Here is a 14,879-nt window from a genome sequence, read left to right as displayed (position 1 = left end):
CCGTCCGCTGTTGCCACGCTGTTTGTACACGCTGTGTCCGAAATGCCCATCAAGAGCACTTCACTAATTGCCATCTCTCTAAATGCTGCAGTGATTTCTTTCCTGAAGTGTCCCTCTTTTGGGCTGAATGCTTTTTTTCCCTTGATTTGCTGTTATTTGTTTCGTTCTTCCGTCTTTCACTCCCGCTTCGCTCGTTCGCGCGCTCGATCGATGGCTCTTGGCAGAAGTTGATTTTTCGTCCTTCGGTTGGCTCATTAATTCGCCATTTCCACCGCCACCACTGCCTTCGGTCCGGCTTGTCGTCCCGTCCGACACGCTACAGGCGAGAGGCACACGGTATTTTCTTCTTCTTTTTTTGCAGTGCAGTGCCGGCTTCCGCCATAAGAACCCGTGTGCCAATCCGCACTGCAGTGGCGATTGTTTGTGTAATAATTCATAACTAATGACTAAAGTTGATTGAACAAACTCAGGGCAGAGGCGCAGGGCGAAGTTGGTGCTTCCTTTCCCGAACGAGTTCCGCGTTGAGAAAATATCTCTTGTACGGGGATTGTATTAATTGCCAAAACAAGGTTGACAAACGACAGGTTTATCTTAGTTCTTAAAACTATATTTACTCATGTTTTGAAATCTCAAAGTTGTTAGTTAAACTAACAAAAAAAAGTATTCATAACATCCTCTTCCTAGTTATATAAAAAGAAAGCAAATTTCCCTTGCTATCGGATAAAGCAGTGGAACGAAAAAGTACTGCAAACGAAAACAAATTCATTAATTACTATCGCCCAACACTCACTCAAAGTTTGTCCATCGGGCACGGTCAGCTTTGGACATTTAATTTTTGGCACTAGAAGTAAGTATCCTTCACGCCACTTCGGCACAGCCGGTCGAAAAGACGTAATGATTTATGGCAGATAGATGGTAGTAAACAACGTTAAGGAGAATCCGAAAGCAGGGAAAAACATTTTAATTATCAGGTATAATTTTTACGGTCAATGATTTATGTATTTTTTTGTGTTACTTCACAATTAATTAAATATTGAAGTTTTGGATGAATTTAATGTAATTAGAATCCTACAGTGTGATATATAATTTATTATCTTTAATACATTTTTCTATGCAAATTTTCACAATTAGTAATTTCACCTGAACATTGTATATTAAGCAATATTTGTTAATAAAATTATTAACATTCATTTAATTTCCAATGTTGCTATACGTTTACACTACTTTTTTCAGTTTTTAATTTGCTCCAGCACTAATTCTTGGAAATCCCACCTTAAACGTACCGCGCGTACGTGCTTACGATGTGATTCGGCCCCGTTACCACAAACGGATGCTCGCCGGACTGGTTCCGGTACTGGTTCAGCGACATCGCACACACACACCGCATATCCATCCGCTCGCATATCCGTGCGGCCACCTCACACGTAACGTCCGCACTTACCACCCGAAAGCGAAGCGACTTCCCCCTTGCCAACTGAAAGTCCATCAGCTTCTGTCCAATTGCGCGGCGTCTAAAGTGAGGCTCCACCGCCAGCACGAACACATGGTACGAGCGGCGCGAACGGAACCGTCCACAAACATCGCCAGTGTGCTCGAGATGGGCAAACAGTCGCAACGTTTCGGACCAGCGTCGCGATCCGGCCGCCGGTACCATTGCCAGCAGCTCGTCAGACGTGCCCGGTTTCACACACCGTGCGATCGTAACGCCAACGATCGTGCCGTGATCTTGCTCGATCGCTACCGCTGCCATGCCCTGGTGCACGAAGGACAGTGCATACTGGATGTGCTCTTCCGTGGGGCCGATCTGGGGTTGACTCTCGTCGAGGTACGATCGCGTGACCAGCTCCTCCGGGAAGTAGAACGCCAGCAGTGCCTGCCGGATGCGATCGCACTCGTTCGGCGCCGCAATGCGGTACAGAATTTTGGAGTAGCCTCCGTTCATTTCACGGCACCGAAATGCACCCACAGTATAGGCGATGGCACAGTTTTCTCTTACCGTCCAACCGCCTTCCACGTCAACGAAGTATCATTTCCCAGGAGCGAATCGGCTATGCAATCTGGTCGTTTTTGCTTGGCGTATGGGGCAGGTTGGTTGAGAGACTGTCGCATTAGCTTCGCGCGGAATCGAATTCGTTCGATAGCATGGCGCTTAATCTCTTCACCCCTGCATACCGTTTGCTGCTAGGGCAATGTTTTCATTCGCAAGGTTGTTGCATCGAATTGTACCCGCACGGTACGGTGTTTTGCGTAGGTTTTCTTATCGCCAGATGGTCGTAGTGGGTGGTTCGGTCATAAACACTGTGTGGGGAAAGGTATTGAAATGTCGCGTTATATTACTGCACGTGTGGATGTCTTTAAATAATCTAAAAACAGTGAAATATTACATCTATAAATATAATGTTATTTATTCCATTTTCAATTCACAAAAAATGTTCAAGCAATATAATAACAACAGCACTGACGCGTGCTAATAATCACACCCAGTTTATAGGCCAGTCTAGTGCCAGCTGGTTTTTTTAAACGATATTTGATAAGCGCTACATGCAACGGTTGTACACTTATTGTTGTATCAATATATGTTGTAACGGTTGTATCAATATATTGGTATAAACTTCATGCTTCGTACATTTCTATACACAGTAGGTTGTGCTCAAACACCTTGCTACTGGTAATCAGAAATATCGACAAACTCCAGACACTGTAAAGCACTAGACAATTTCATAATTTCCTTCAAACCCTTTTGGAACCTTTTGCTCTGTTTCAATACTTTTGAACAACCTTAAGCCTATGCACTCACTTAATCGATGGTATATTCAACTTTTCGTAAAAAATTAAGAAGGAAGATAATAAAAGGCCTCTTACAATTTCTCATCAATGTCCTTTGATTCGTTGTCTTTTGAGATTTACAAAACATTAAAACATAGTTTCGGCCAGATAATCTGTGTTTGTACATATTTCATTTTCAATCAAAATATTTTTTAAATTATATTCATACGTTTTTAACGTAAAAATCAACTAATTCTCTTTTTATTCCATCATTCACTTACATATAACTTAATTTACCTTTTCGACTAAATTTATTATCTGATTTAAACCTTGTTTATCTATATGCTGGTGGATTTTATTTCATCATTTTTCTTTTTTTCCTTATTGTTATTTATTTTAAAATCTGGTTTTATCAATCTGTCGAACGGCAATAATTTAATGTTGAGCTTTTGAGCTAGTTCACTGAATAGTTCCCAGTTCCTCTTTCTCTCTCGACGTTCCTTTAGTTTGTGTTGAATGTTTTCAGTCAATTGTATCCAAATGTCATGTCCAACTGGAATGCTTTTCTGCTTAGAATATCTATTTTCCCAAGAAAAAAAAAACATTCAATCCATCCACCAAAACGGGACTGTGAAAGCGTAACATGCTTTGCAAGTTTGTTTGTAATACAAAATTAATTACAACGGAGCGGATTTCATAGCAGGTCACAACTGGTTTGCCAACCAAACAGCACGGAACGGACACACGTCTCCTTTGGTTCCCAGCCCCATCTACCCAGCCAATGTGACCCACCACCAACCGATGATAAATAGTATAAGACACTGGTAAAATAACATTTGCGCTGCCATTTCTTTCTTCTGTGCTGTCTCAGCAAAAAAGAATGCACTTGTACACCACTGACACCTCTGTCCGTGTCCCTCTTCTGTAGCGGATGCCGTCGGAGCTTCCCCTTTACAACAATTGCATCCTTAGCCGTTTTCTTCTATCCTACACCCGCTCCACAGGTGCTGTTGCTTCCGCGAAGGAAACGGTAATCTCATTCCTTGCTTCTAATCCGGAAGCATAAGTTCAGACAGTATGGAGCACTTGAAAAGCAGGAAAAAAAACCACCACCACCACCCAGAGCTAGAAATGGCGAATGAGCAATAGTGTTGTCATACACAGTGAAGTATAAACAACGGTAATGATACGACTGCTAGTTACTTCTTCACAACCTTCTGCTATTTTTATGTAAGCTTAAGCCACAGTTTCCCTTAAACGTTAACCGGGGCTGTCGTGGATGCTGGATGTGGGGAGGTGGGTATTAAATTTATCATGATCATCGTTATTATCGTTATCGTCGCCATCGTCGTCGACTTCGTTGGCATTGTTCCTCGGTGACAGCGAACCCACTCTCGACAACAAAGACAATTTCTCGACTTTCTTCCGTTCTGGGTCTTTTTTTTCACCAGCGCACTTAGGAAAAACTGGAGAACTCGAAGCATCAACTCATATCATCGCTGCCATCGCCATCTTAAGCCGTTTGCCGTATTTCTAATCTCTATCATTAATTCAATTACAATAATTGATTCCGTAATTATTTAAAAACGTTACTTAACGCGAACAGGCGGGACGAGCACGAGTTCAAAGAATTCGTCGTCCAAACTCGCACCGTTTTCTTCTAATCCAGCGTCATTCGACAGAGAAAAGGAAAGATTATTTGACGATGCTTATCAGCAGCGTCGCTCGTGTCCTTAGCGAATTTCTACCGTCGCAAAATGCCAACCTCGTTTCATTTTCGCGTCCATTTGTTTTGCAACTCGTAAAGTAAACGCGAATTCGAACAATCGTACTTTTGCGAAAGAGTAAAAATTCAAGGTTTTCCCCAAACCTTACACCTTCAACCTTTGGCTGCACGTCAGCGGCACTAACTTCTCCCCTCACAGGCGTCTTGCGAGCGGCATTAAATGAATTGTGGAACATAAATTTTCAATAAGACTAATTGTAATTAACGAAAGCGTTCGGTGACGCGACTGCAGATCTGCGCAGATCGACCGAAAAAAGGGGTCGAAAATTGATATTACTTTACGCGAGACCGTGTGATTTTTGCGCGACTTTGACTTGGACTACAGCCTGTTTATGGAAATGAGCATACGCAAACCCCCCCTCTCTCTCTTTGTATTATTTTTCTTCTTATTCTTTCACTCTCAGCCGGGCAGCAGGGAGACGGATCAGCGACCCCGGCGCAAAATGGGCACCCACTTTTACACGCCCCGGATTGGCCACACTGCCGCTGCCTAGAGCTCATCACCATTTCCGAGACGAATTTTCTAATACAATTATGGAGCGGAAAATTAATGGCCACTCGACGGCAATAGTGTGTGCCGTTTCGGGTAAGTTAAGATCGTCGCGGCCAAGGTTAATGGTGGTGCAGATAGCGCTGCAGATAGGGTAAACCGGGCGTTAAGGTTTAGTTTGGCGAACAAAAGCACATAAATCAGGATAAGATTGCATATATTTGCGAGCGTAACCCGACCATAAGCCAAACAAACTGGTCCTCCGCATGCAGCTCGCTCACCTCCCCCGTGGAAAAACGTGTGGGCCAGTGTTTCGAATGGGAGAAGATTGTAGTAGATTGTACAAAGCTCAATCATTTCGACGACAGAGAGTAAGCTATTGCCGAATATTTGGACGCTTGGGGTGAGAATTATTTAAATTCACTTTAATTTAATCTAAATTTACATTTTTCATGTTCCAAGACATTCGAGGACATTTTTATACCAGGTTGGTTGTCTAATGGCACATCGGAGGGAGTTCTAATAGCAACATAACAGATGAAAGTCTGTAAATTGTCACAATGATTTTCACAAAACCTCAAACGAACTGAAAGGCAGTCATTTTCCACCCAAAGCGAATATTTCAACAAATTTTTGAATCGTCCCCCATAACACCCATGATAAACGGGCTTCTATTGGAAATCGCTATTTGTTCGACCTAAAATCGATCGTAAATTACACCACAGCGCTGCCGCTTTACCGACTTGACTGATCGCCAAAACCTAGCCCGCAGACAAATCGGCCTCATTTCTTACCGGAAGTTGCACCAACATAAAAAAAACCCTCACTCTTCACCACCACCACCACCACCAAAAAGGTCGGAAGTACACAGGCGCGGGAGCTATGCCGTCTTGAGACACACGCGGGCCGCGGAAGAATGTTTTCCATCTCCACGGCACGCCACATTGCAAACAGCGCCCCAAAACCACGTGAATGCTAAACGGACGGCAGCAGCACGGCGGGCTCAGCGAGCACCCAAAGAAGTGGCCGACGTCAACAAGCAATATTTACGTAAACAAACCGCAGCAGCAGCAGCAAAACCTGCCAGTCCCAAACAGTGAGGAACTGGAGAAACTATTTGCCAAAAATACTTGCCAGTTATTTATTGTCCCCGCCATACGATCTCGGTATTCAATTTGTCACAGAGCGCGTTCCCCCATTCCCCGTCCGTCGAAGGCAGTGCTTGTGTGTAGTGATGGGCGTTTCGGAGCGCACCAACGGCTCCGGAGCCGGCTCCGGACTAACGGCTCCGGAGCCGGCTCCGACTTTTTCCCGGAGCCGGCTCCGCTCCGACGGCTCCGGAGCCGGCTCCGCTCCTACGGCTCCGGAGCCGGCTCCGCTCCGACGGCTCCGGAGCCGGCTCCGCACCAACGGCTCCGGAGCCTGCTCCGCGCCAACGGCTCCGTAGTCGGCTCCGGACCGACGGCTCCGTAGTCGGCTCCGGACTAACGGTACTCACGGCTCCGTTCCAATGGCTGCGGAGCCGGCTTCAGGCCCACCGTTCCGGGGCCGGCGACGAATCAACGGCTCCAAACCAACGGCTCCGAACTAACGGTTCAATAGAAACATCATTGTATGATAGCGTAATAAAAAAACTAATATATCTTCTCGCACGTGTGGAAACCAATACACGATGTGATTGCAGTATTGACATGCATGACGTTGTGTAGCATTCGTTGGTCTCGCCTTTCTTAACAATATTCAAAAGACATCGATGTTTTTTTTTTTGATAAATTCTTTTATACATGACTTACTCCGCTATTTACGGATTTTCTCGATTGAAACTTCATTGAAAAAGTTATTTTGGTCCTTTGTGTTAAAACCGGCTCCGGAGCCGTTGGAGCGGAGCCGGCTCCGGAGCCGTGGGTGCGGAGCCGGCTCCGGAGCCGTTGGTGCGGAGCCGGCTCCGGAGCCGTTGGTGCGGAGCCGGCTCCGGAGCCGTTGGTGCGGAGCCGGCTCCGGAGCCGTCGGAGCGGAGCCGGCTCCGGAGCCGTGGGTGCGGAGCCGGCTCCGGAGCCGGCTCCGAAATTGTCTGGAGCCGGTCGGAGCCGGCTCCGGCTTCGGAGCCGTTTTGCCCATCACTACTTGTGTGTGTGTATGTCTGTGCGTCGCTGGAACGTCGTCAACCATCAGCACTTGTGTTAGGCATAAAATGTCGTCCCCGTACTTTGCTGAATGTATGGCGTCGAAATTCCACAACCATTTCCCGGCCAACGGGAGCTGTGAAAAATCAGATTGGTTTCGGCAATGGTATGCATCGGGGTGAGAAATTGTGTTCCTGCAAAACTATCATCAGCTCCTGACAACACACACACAAACACACATTCAATTCCAGCAGTCTCAAGGAGAGGGTAGGTTTTTGATCATGCTAGGTCTGCGGTTTAAAATCTTGGCACATGGCATCATGGTATCCATGTGGACCGAAAGTGGAATTATCCAGAACTGCTATTGAACAAAAACCTCAAGAGTCCATCTCTGTAGCTTGGGCAGTTGGGCTGGCAGTGGTTGGTAGTGCTAAGAAACCACGGACAAACAAGCTCCCGGTGTCTGGATGAATGATTTTATTTTCGTACCCCAAACCAGGTTTGGGGTTATGTTCGTCTTCCTGGGAGGACTGCGTTCTCTATCCTTCTAGCCACAGGTGATAGGATGTTTGCCAGCGGACGTAGTTCGTTGGTTTGGGATAACAAATGTCTTCGACATAATAGTCTTTTGTGAATTTGATTGTAATCGACACATAGCACTGTGAGACGTGGCTAGGGAGAACCACTCTTACCGATTGGAAATATGGAAGAATATTTGCTAGAGGAAGGACATGGAGAGACATTTTAGTAGGTGGTTTCATGTGCTATTTATTACTGATTGTCAAAAACTAGCATTTCAAACAATAAAATTCCAAAATGAACAGTTCACGGTATGATCTTTTAGCTCTTATGACCTTATTTCCATCAAAATGGAAACAATTTTTCGCTGAACTGTGTTCATAAAACAGATACTCGCTTCTTCACTATAAATCTGAGTAGAGATTGGTACCAAAGCGTCTCACAAATCAGATCAGATGTTCTTAATTCTTTTTGCTGTTTTGATTCAAATGACCTCAATTAAGCATTTCGCAACGAAAAACCTACATTTTCTCAAAGGTATTCAAACAACACTGCAATACTCTTCTGTCGTCACGTGTAGTTGTGTTCTACTTTCCTTGCATATGCAACAATACACATGCATCACCTTTTTGCACAACTGGTCGAAATGTGTACGAATTTGGCAATCGAGAAACAGGCGTTTTTTCTTGCTCCGAACTACATACAGCATGCATATTTCCTTACCTATTGCACACTGAGCCACCGAGCAAAGGGCACCGAGAAAGGAGGAAAAAAAGGAATCTATCGTCAACCTTGTTGACACAGTAGCGCTCTGGCCTATTCTCCTTCGGGAAGAAAACTCGCCACGCGTCAGACGAATGGCACTGCGGAGTCGATCAATTTCCTTCGCTGGAATGGCTCCACATACGACCCATGCATGTACCGGCTGAAGTGCACTTCCCGGTACCCGTACAGCCATTTGTCTGTCTTTTTTTTTTTGTTTGCTCTACTCTATTACGCCAACTACACTAGCGAGGTTTGGTTCGAAATTTTTGGCCCCAAAACGGTACCGCCCCAAAAACTACGTACCGTCACCTACCAAGTAACGACAAACCATTAGGCGAAACCAGGTGACTAATGATGCTGACAGACATTCGCAACAGCGGAATTCGAGTGGAAATAAATGCTGCTTTATCTTTCGCGCCAGTAACATGCTGGCAAGGAGAAGGGCAACAACACCAAAAAAAAACACACACGGGTACACCGAGGAAGAGCCATAAGCGACGACAGCGCAAAAAACAAGAGGTCCTTCGACGTTCCTTCGCTGCAGTACCTTTGTTTTTATGGTAAAATTATGCACCCCAAGTACGGTTACCGCTAGACTTTGGCACATACAAAAGCACAGACACACATAATGCATAATGTTTGCTCTCGGTGCATGCAGAACCGCACCCCCCTCCCCCTTTTTTGCAGCAAAGACGCCACCGACTGACTTGCTTACGAGCAAGGCACTCGCTCCGGCATGGAAGTCATTCAAGCAGGGAGTTTAGTTGCAGGTCACCAAGATGCGCTATGTAGATGCAGCAGCTACACCAGCAGCTCCCCAGAAAACCCCTGTTCCGTTCGGTTAGGTGCGTTTTAATTTCGATGTCATAAACCATGCGCTACGCTGGCGTTAAAAAAACAACATCATCATCAACAGACCAAACAACTCGCTCAGCCGTTCCAAGGAGGACGAGAGGACAATTTTCCACTGCCAAAATCCATTCGCCGGTGAGCCATTCGCTGGCTGTTGGGACCGGGGCAAAAAGAAGCGCGGTGCTTAAATGGATGCTGTGGCTCCGGCATGCCGGCCAATGGGTTAACTGCAGTGGTCGTTATTGCCGAATGAAGCGGCGAGGTCAGATCCTTCGATTTGAGATACGCCTTTCAATCTTCCAAGGACCTTCGGTAGGGGTTGACGCAGTTTTGAGCTGCATCGGGCAACACGGTAAATCGTAGATGGTCCCGCACTAGATGTTTGTGGCGTGTGTTGGGGAGAACAGTTAGGAAAGCACGAAAGAACATAATTTTGAAGAACAAGATCGAAAGGAACGAATATGGCGCTAATCCAGTCAAGCGCCTAAATGTATGCAACTGAATGTACGAATTGTTACATTTCGATACTAATAATTTTAAAACAGTAGAGTAAATAGTTTATATTAAGTTTTTTGTTACTCGGAAGGTGCAGATTAATGCCTCAAAATCCTTATTTTCTTAAAAAATATGTTTCAGTCACTTGCAAAAAAATTTTAAAAAAACAACATAAAACACTATAATATTTTCTTCTACCAATCAGCACACATTTTTCCATTTTTTCCATGATTTGTATGCCTTCCACGCTGAGGCCACATTGTTTTGCTACCACCTCAAGCACTCACCGGAACCATAATGAACCTTTTTGGCAACAATCTATTTAGCACAATTTGAAACTGTGATTTATTGCTTACATCTCTGATGCGCCTGTTGTTAGGAGAGAATAAAAAAAAAGAACTTCTACGAACAACTTGTAACGGAAAGCGCCTGCTGGGTAAAGTATCTGCCAAAAGCTACATTGTGCCGACTGACTTACAAAGAAACCCAACTGTGCCACAAACAGCGAAGACTAATTAAAAGCTGTACTTGTAAAGATATTCTCCACATTGCACGTTTGTTCATAAATATTAATATGGTGTGGTATTTCTGTCTCATTTTTATACCGCAATTTTGCTTGCAGTCTTTACACAGTTTATTTGTAAAAAGAAAAAGTAGATTTCCAACCAGCTAGAATTTTCCACTGCACTTGCACAGTCATTCTCAGCGCTACCATCAACCCTAGGGATGGCTTTTTCCGAGCCAACCCAAAACGGCACCACTTAGCCATCCGTTTTGCACTTCCCCTTTCTCTTTCGCATTTCGATTAGTTCGCAAGATGGTTTCGTGCTTGTCGAAACTGGTTGCTGGTACCGGCTAAAATGTATGCTTTTAGCAAATGTAACCCTTTTTTTCTTGCCTTTTGCTACTAACCTTAAGAAAGCAGCCTCCCTTCCATTTTTCCCGCTTTGCAAACTACTCGAGCTTTCAGTTTAGCATCATAATTACGAGTAATTAGCCCTAGAAATTCCTGTTCCGGCAAGATTTATGATTACCTACTACTACGACCACTACTTATACCTTTCGTTTGCACCCTTTCTTGATAAAAGCTTCTTGCATCTGTGAAAGATGCCTGCCTGCGGTAATGGTGTGTTTTGGAGTAAAAGTGCTTTGCATTGGGTTTATATGGAAAGTTTTGCTTAAATTTTTGTTTTAAAATCTGTTTATTCCGCTTCCTTTTAATGAAATCTCCCCTCAAAAAAAGGATGGTTTATATCACCCTTGCAAAAACACAGACAATCCACCAATAATTACCATTCCTTTGTGCTCTTTAACCTATCAATCAATGAGCACAACAAAAGCAGCACATTTCGTTTTGCTCTCCACTCCCAAAAAAAACTCGAATTGGCCAAACACTTACTTAAACGAAGCCAATTACCGGTTTGATGTTTGCGAATCCGGTTTATGTCACTTCCGTTTATTCGCTTTTCTCCACCAACACTCACACACACACAAATAGCCGAATGGTACCATCGTTAATTTGAATATTGCTTTTTATTATTATGCGCATCCTGACCTTTTGTCTACCGGGTTTTGTTTTTCATTGTACGATGGTTTTTTACGCGCGCCAGACGCGGACAAAAGTGAGCTCAACCAGGAAAGGGAAATGTCCCTCCAAAAACACACACACACACACACACACAAGGCCGGTTATGACGACCGAGACGATGGTGCTTATGCTGCTGATTACCACGGAAGCGTGCAGAACCCCTTGTGTTGCTTCTCGCCATCGCAAATTGGTAACTGTTCACCTTTATTTCGTGTGCTGTCCATTTCCAGTACATCCCATTATATCCCGATGCGCTCTGCCACCTTCAACCTTCCAGTGCAAGCGAACTTCAACTGCAAAAAGATCATCCACCACACCGACACGCCGTATGATCTGCCGTCCATCCCAAGGACAAGAAGTTTAAGCGCTATAATGGACAAACATTAGCGCAACCAGCGTCGTCGTCATCGTCCTCGGGCAGGGAAGCGGATGGATGGCAGTAAAATATTTCCAGCACTTGACCCCTTGGACCCCCATCTCGGTGAAGAGACGGACCCAAATTACCATTAAAGCACGGAGTGTGCAATGGAAGGAGGGGGGAATAAAAACCAGCAACCAGAATGCAGCGCCAGGCTCTCATGTGCCGGGGATCCAACGTCCCGATTGGGGAAGGGCCCAGTCCCATTAACATATTCGAGCAGTAATTACTCCATCGGAAAGTGTCGACGAAAGAAGCATTAGGAATCAATTAAAATGCAATAATTAGCAGACGAGAGATGGTTTTCGGTGCGCCAGCAACAGCAGCAAGGGTGAACCTGATGCTCACGAACCTCGCAAAGTGCCCGAACAAAACGAGGGACTTTTGAGGACGGAGGATGAGATGTATTACTGGGGGAGGTTATTGGGACGCCCGGGTACAGTGGTCGCTTTTAGGTGCTTCGTTTTTTATCGACAGTTTCGAATCTATCATATTTACCCCGTTGCGCCCGTGCTTCTGTTGGCTGTTGGCTTCAATTATTCGCTATGCAAATTTTTGTGACACAGACAGGTCATCCTTTATTAATGGGACACCACCACCCGAGCAGGACATTGCTGTCATAAATCTCGTTTATGATTTAACTCTGTGAGGACTCTTTCCTCCTTTGTGTGTGTGTGTGTGTGTGTGTGTGTGTGTTTCCCGTCTGCTTGTGTTTCTCTTTAACTTTTTAATTTATAATTTCACATGGTAAATATTTCTCCTATTTCTTTCATTAACTTTACCACTTGAACCAAGCTTTAAGCCATTTTAAATCCACTAAACTAAATTTCCATACACCAGCAAATCTCGAGCTCGCTCAAATCCCTCCTAGCCTACGCAAAATACAATTCCAAACATTGGCGACTTGTTGGTAAACTTTTCCAGTGTTTTTACCACCAGCAGCATGTTTTGTACTCGTCTGGCAAGCACCGGGAGCAGCAAACCCGCGTGCAATCAAGAGAATGTCACTCAAGAGCAGGGCCCTCTGGCGGTTGGGTGACTCAAACTCAAATAAGACAACCTGGCAAGTTTACCGCGACTACGTAAAACAGCCGGAAAACAGCACGAGTGGGTGTGTGTGTGTATCGTTGCAGACGAATTTTCGGGCAAATTCATTCATTTAATTTTCGTCTGCGTATGTTTGCGTACACCGCAGCAAGTAGCAGCAGCAGTGTGGCGTTGTTTTCAGTGCAAAGATCAAATATTGAAATGTGTTTTTGTTTCAAAAAATCTTGACATGGGAACAAAGTTCAAGGGGCATTCGTTTTAAGATTGTTTGTGCGTATAGCTCACATTTGATTGATGTTTATGATATTGAAATTTCAGTAAAATAACAAACAAATACTCTCGAAAACACGATCTGTCAACAGAAAAACTCCATGCTTCACAAATTATTGATTTCAATTCATTTCTGCACTCATTTTCTCAACAACATAGAATTAATCTTCAACATAACAAACAAGAACCCTGTTCATTTAATTATCCTGTCTGCTCCGATTGCTCAACCTTCAGAACCGTTGCCTTCCCAAAATCACTACACACCAAGATTGTGTCACGTACCTTGCCATTGATTTCGTAGTTCTCATCGTTTCCGCCCGGTTTGGAAATTAAAGTTCCAGCACGCATATTGCAACAAGCGCACGGAACAATCACGCTCGCTAAGAAAAGCAAAACATAAAAAACAACCCAACTACCAATGAAGGGACTGCGGAAGAAATGTTGTCGTTGAATCAAAATTGTCAAAAACGACTTGTTGTTCGCTGTCCCTGAAACCATTCGATTCCATCGCTCCCGTCCTCATGCGCACATTCTCTCGCACATTCCACGAGGATTACCATCGTCTTGCAGCAGGAATGTTGAGCTACTTATAGACGGGGAGGGTGAACAGTGAAAGGACAGTCGAAGAATTTTTCATCTTAATCTCCGCACCGCACTGGCACAGGGGCCGGTAAAAATCCGGCGCCCGGCACGCGAGCTTCGTTTGCGAGACGAGGTGCTGCTGTCAGACCGGCACGGCACAAGTAGCGGAAAGCCGTGAGCTTCTGTTTTATCGTCTCGTTTTTATTTATTGCCTTTTTGTGCTGTGTTGATTTTTCGAAATTTTCGATCTTTTTTTCTTTTTGCTACCGTAAGTTACATTGTTGCGCGTTACGGTACCACATCCACTTTGCTTGTACTTGTAATGTTGCTTAACTCTCTTGCCGCATTGACCTAACGCGGCGTACACCCGCGGCACACCCAGCCACCGCAGCAACCTTCCACGGACACGATTGCGTCAACGAATCCGGGAAATCCAAAGATAAATATGACAGCTACGTGTTTTTGTTTGACTAGGAATTAACATCGGTTCACCCTCGGCAGTGGCGTTGTTTCTGCTTGCTTCAAAGCAGCGCAAGCAGTGTTTTCCACGTTCCATTCGAGCGGGCGCGCTTGGCAGGACATTCTGCAGGAATTTAAAAATAAATTACTCAAAATTACGTGCTATTTGTATGTCTCCTGTCTTATTCTTCGTGTGGACGAACTTGTTGGCTTCCGCTCTTCTCGGGAACTTCGTTTTTCGCTTCGACGGGTGTTTTTTGAACTTGCTCATCCTCGTTTTTCCTCACCCCTTTTGCAACTGCACTCTGCAAGGTGAAAAGTGAAGAATATTTTCATCACTTTCCTACTTCAGAGTTGTCTGTAACCGGAAGAAATAGCAACGGTGTTACTTGTTACTCCGCGAATGATCGTTTTTTGGTAGCTTCTCGTCTTAAAATGAGAATTGTCACCAAATATCCTGACTATGCACAAGAACCAAAGCATCTTCTGCATTACTGATTCGGTTGCCAGGGTTTTGTCCTTAGCAAAAGTCATAATGAACATATATTTCTTCCAAACCAAACTCCTGTGTCGTCTTCTACCTGATACGTACTACAAAAACAAAACAGAGCAAACAAAACGATCAGCCTCATCCATACCAGCGCCAGTCCTGGCTCTCGTTAGCTTCAGCGGTACTCGCCCTTAAGCTTTCTTCCCGGTTCTTTTCGCTCGCGCTAATG

At 44.7% G+C, this 14,879-nt stretch overlaps 1 protein-coding gene across 1 annotated transcript; it reads right to left on the bottom strand.

The window, feature by feature from the left end:
• Positions 1–1,147: 1,147 nt before the first annotated feature.
• On the bottom strand, positions 1,148–2,294 carry LOC4576307 (arylalkylamine N-acetyltransferase-like 2). The gene has a single exon (XM_001237157.2). It carries the CDS (start codon positions 1,940–1,942, stop codon positions 1,274–1,276), a length of 669 nt encoding a protein of 222 aa, XP_001237158.2. The 5' UTR covers positions 1,943–2,294; the 3' UTR covers positions 1,148–1,273.
• Between the last annotated feature and the right edge of the window lie 12,585 nt (positions 2,295–14,879).

This window comes from Anopheles gambiae, chromosome 2 (genome assembly GCF_943734735.2).
Source record: "Anopheles gambiae chromosome 2, idAnoGambNW_F1_1, whole genome shotgun sequence".
In the NCBI taxonomy this organism is placed as follows: domain Eukaryota; kingdom Metazoa; phylum Arthropoda; class Insecta; order Diptera; family Culicidae; genus Anopheles; species Anopheles gambiae.
This window is presented reverse-complemented; position numbering and strand designations above follow the sequence as displayed.

Excerpts from the sequence above, each read along its gene's own strand:
- LOC4576307 (XM_001237157.2), bottom strand. The coding sequence starts at position 1,942 with ATGAACGGAGGCTACTCCAAAATTCTGTACCGCATTGCGGCGCCGAAC.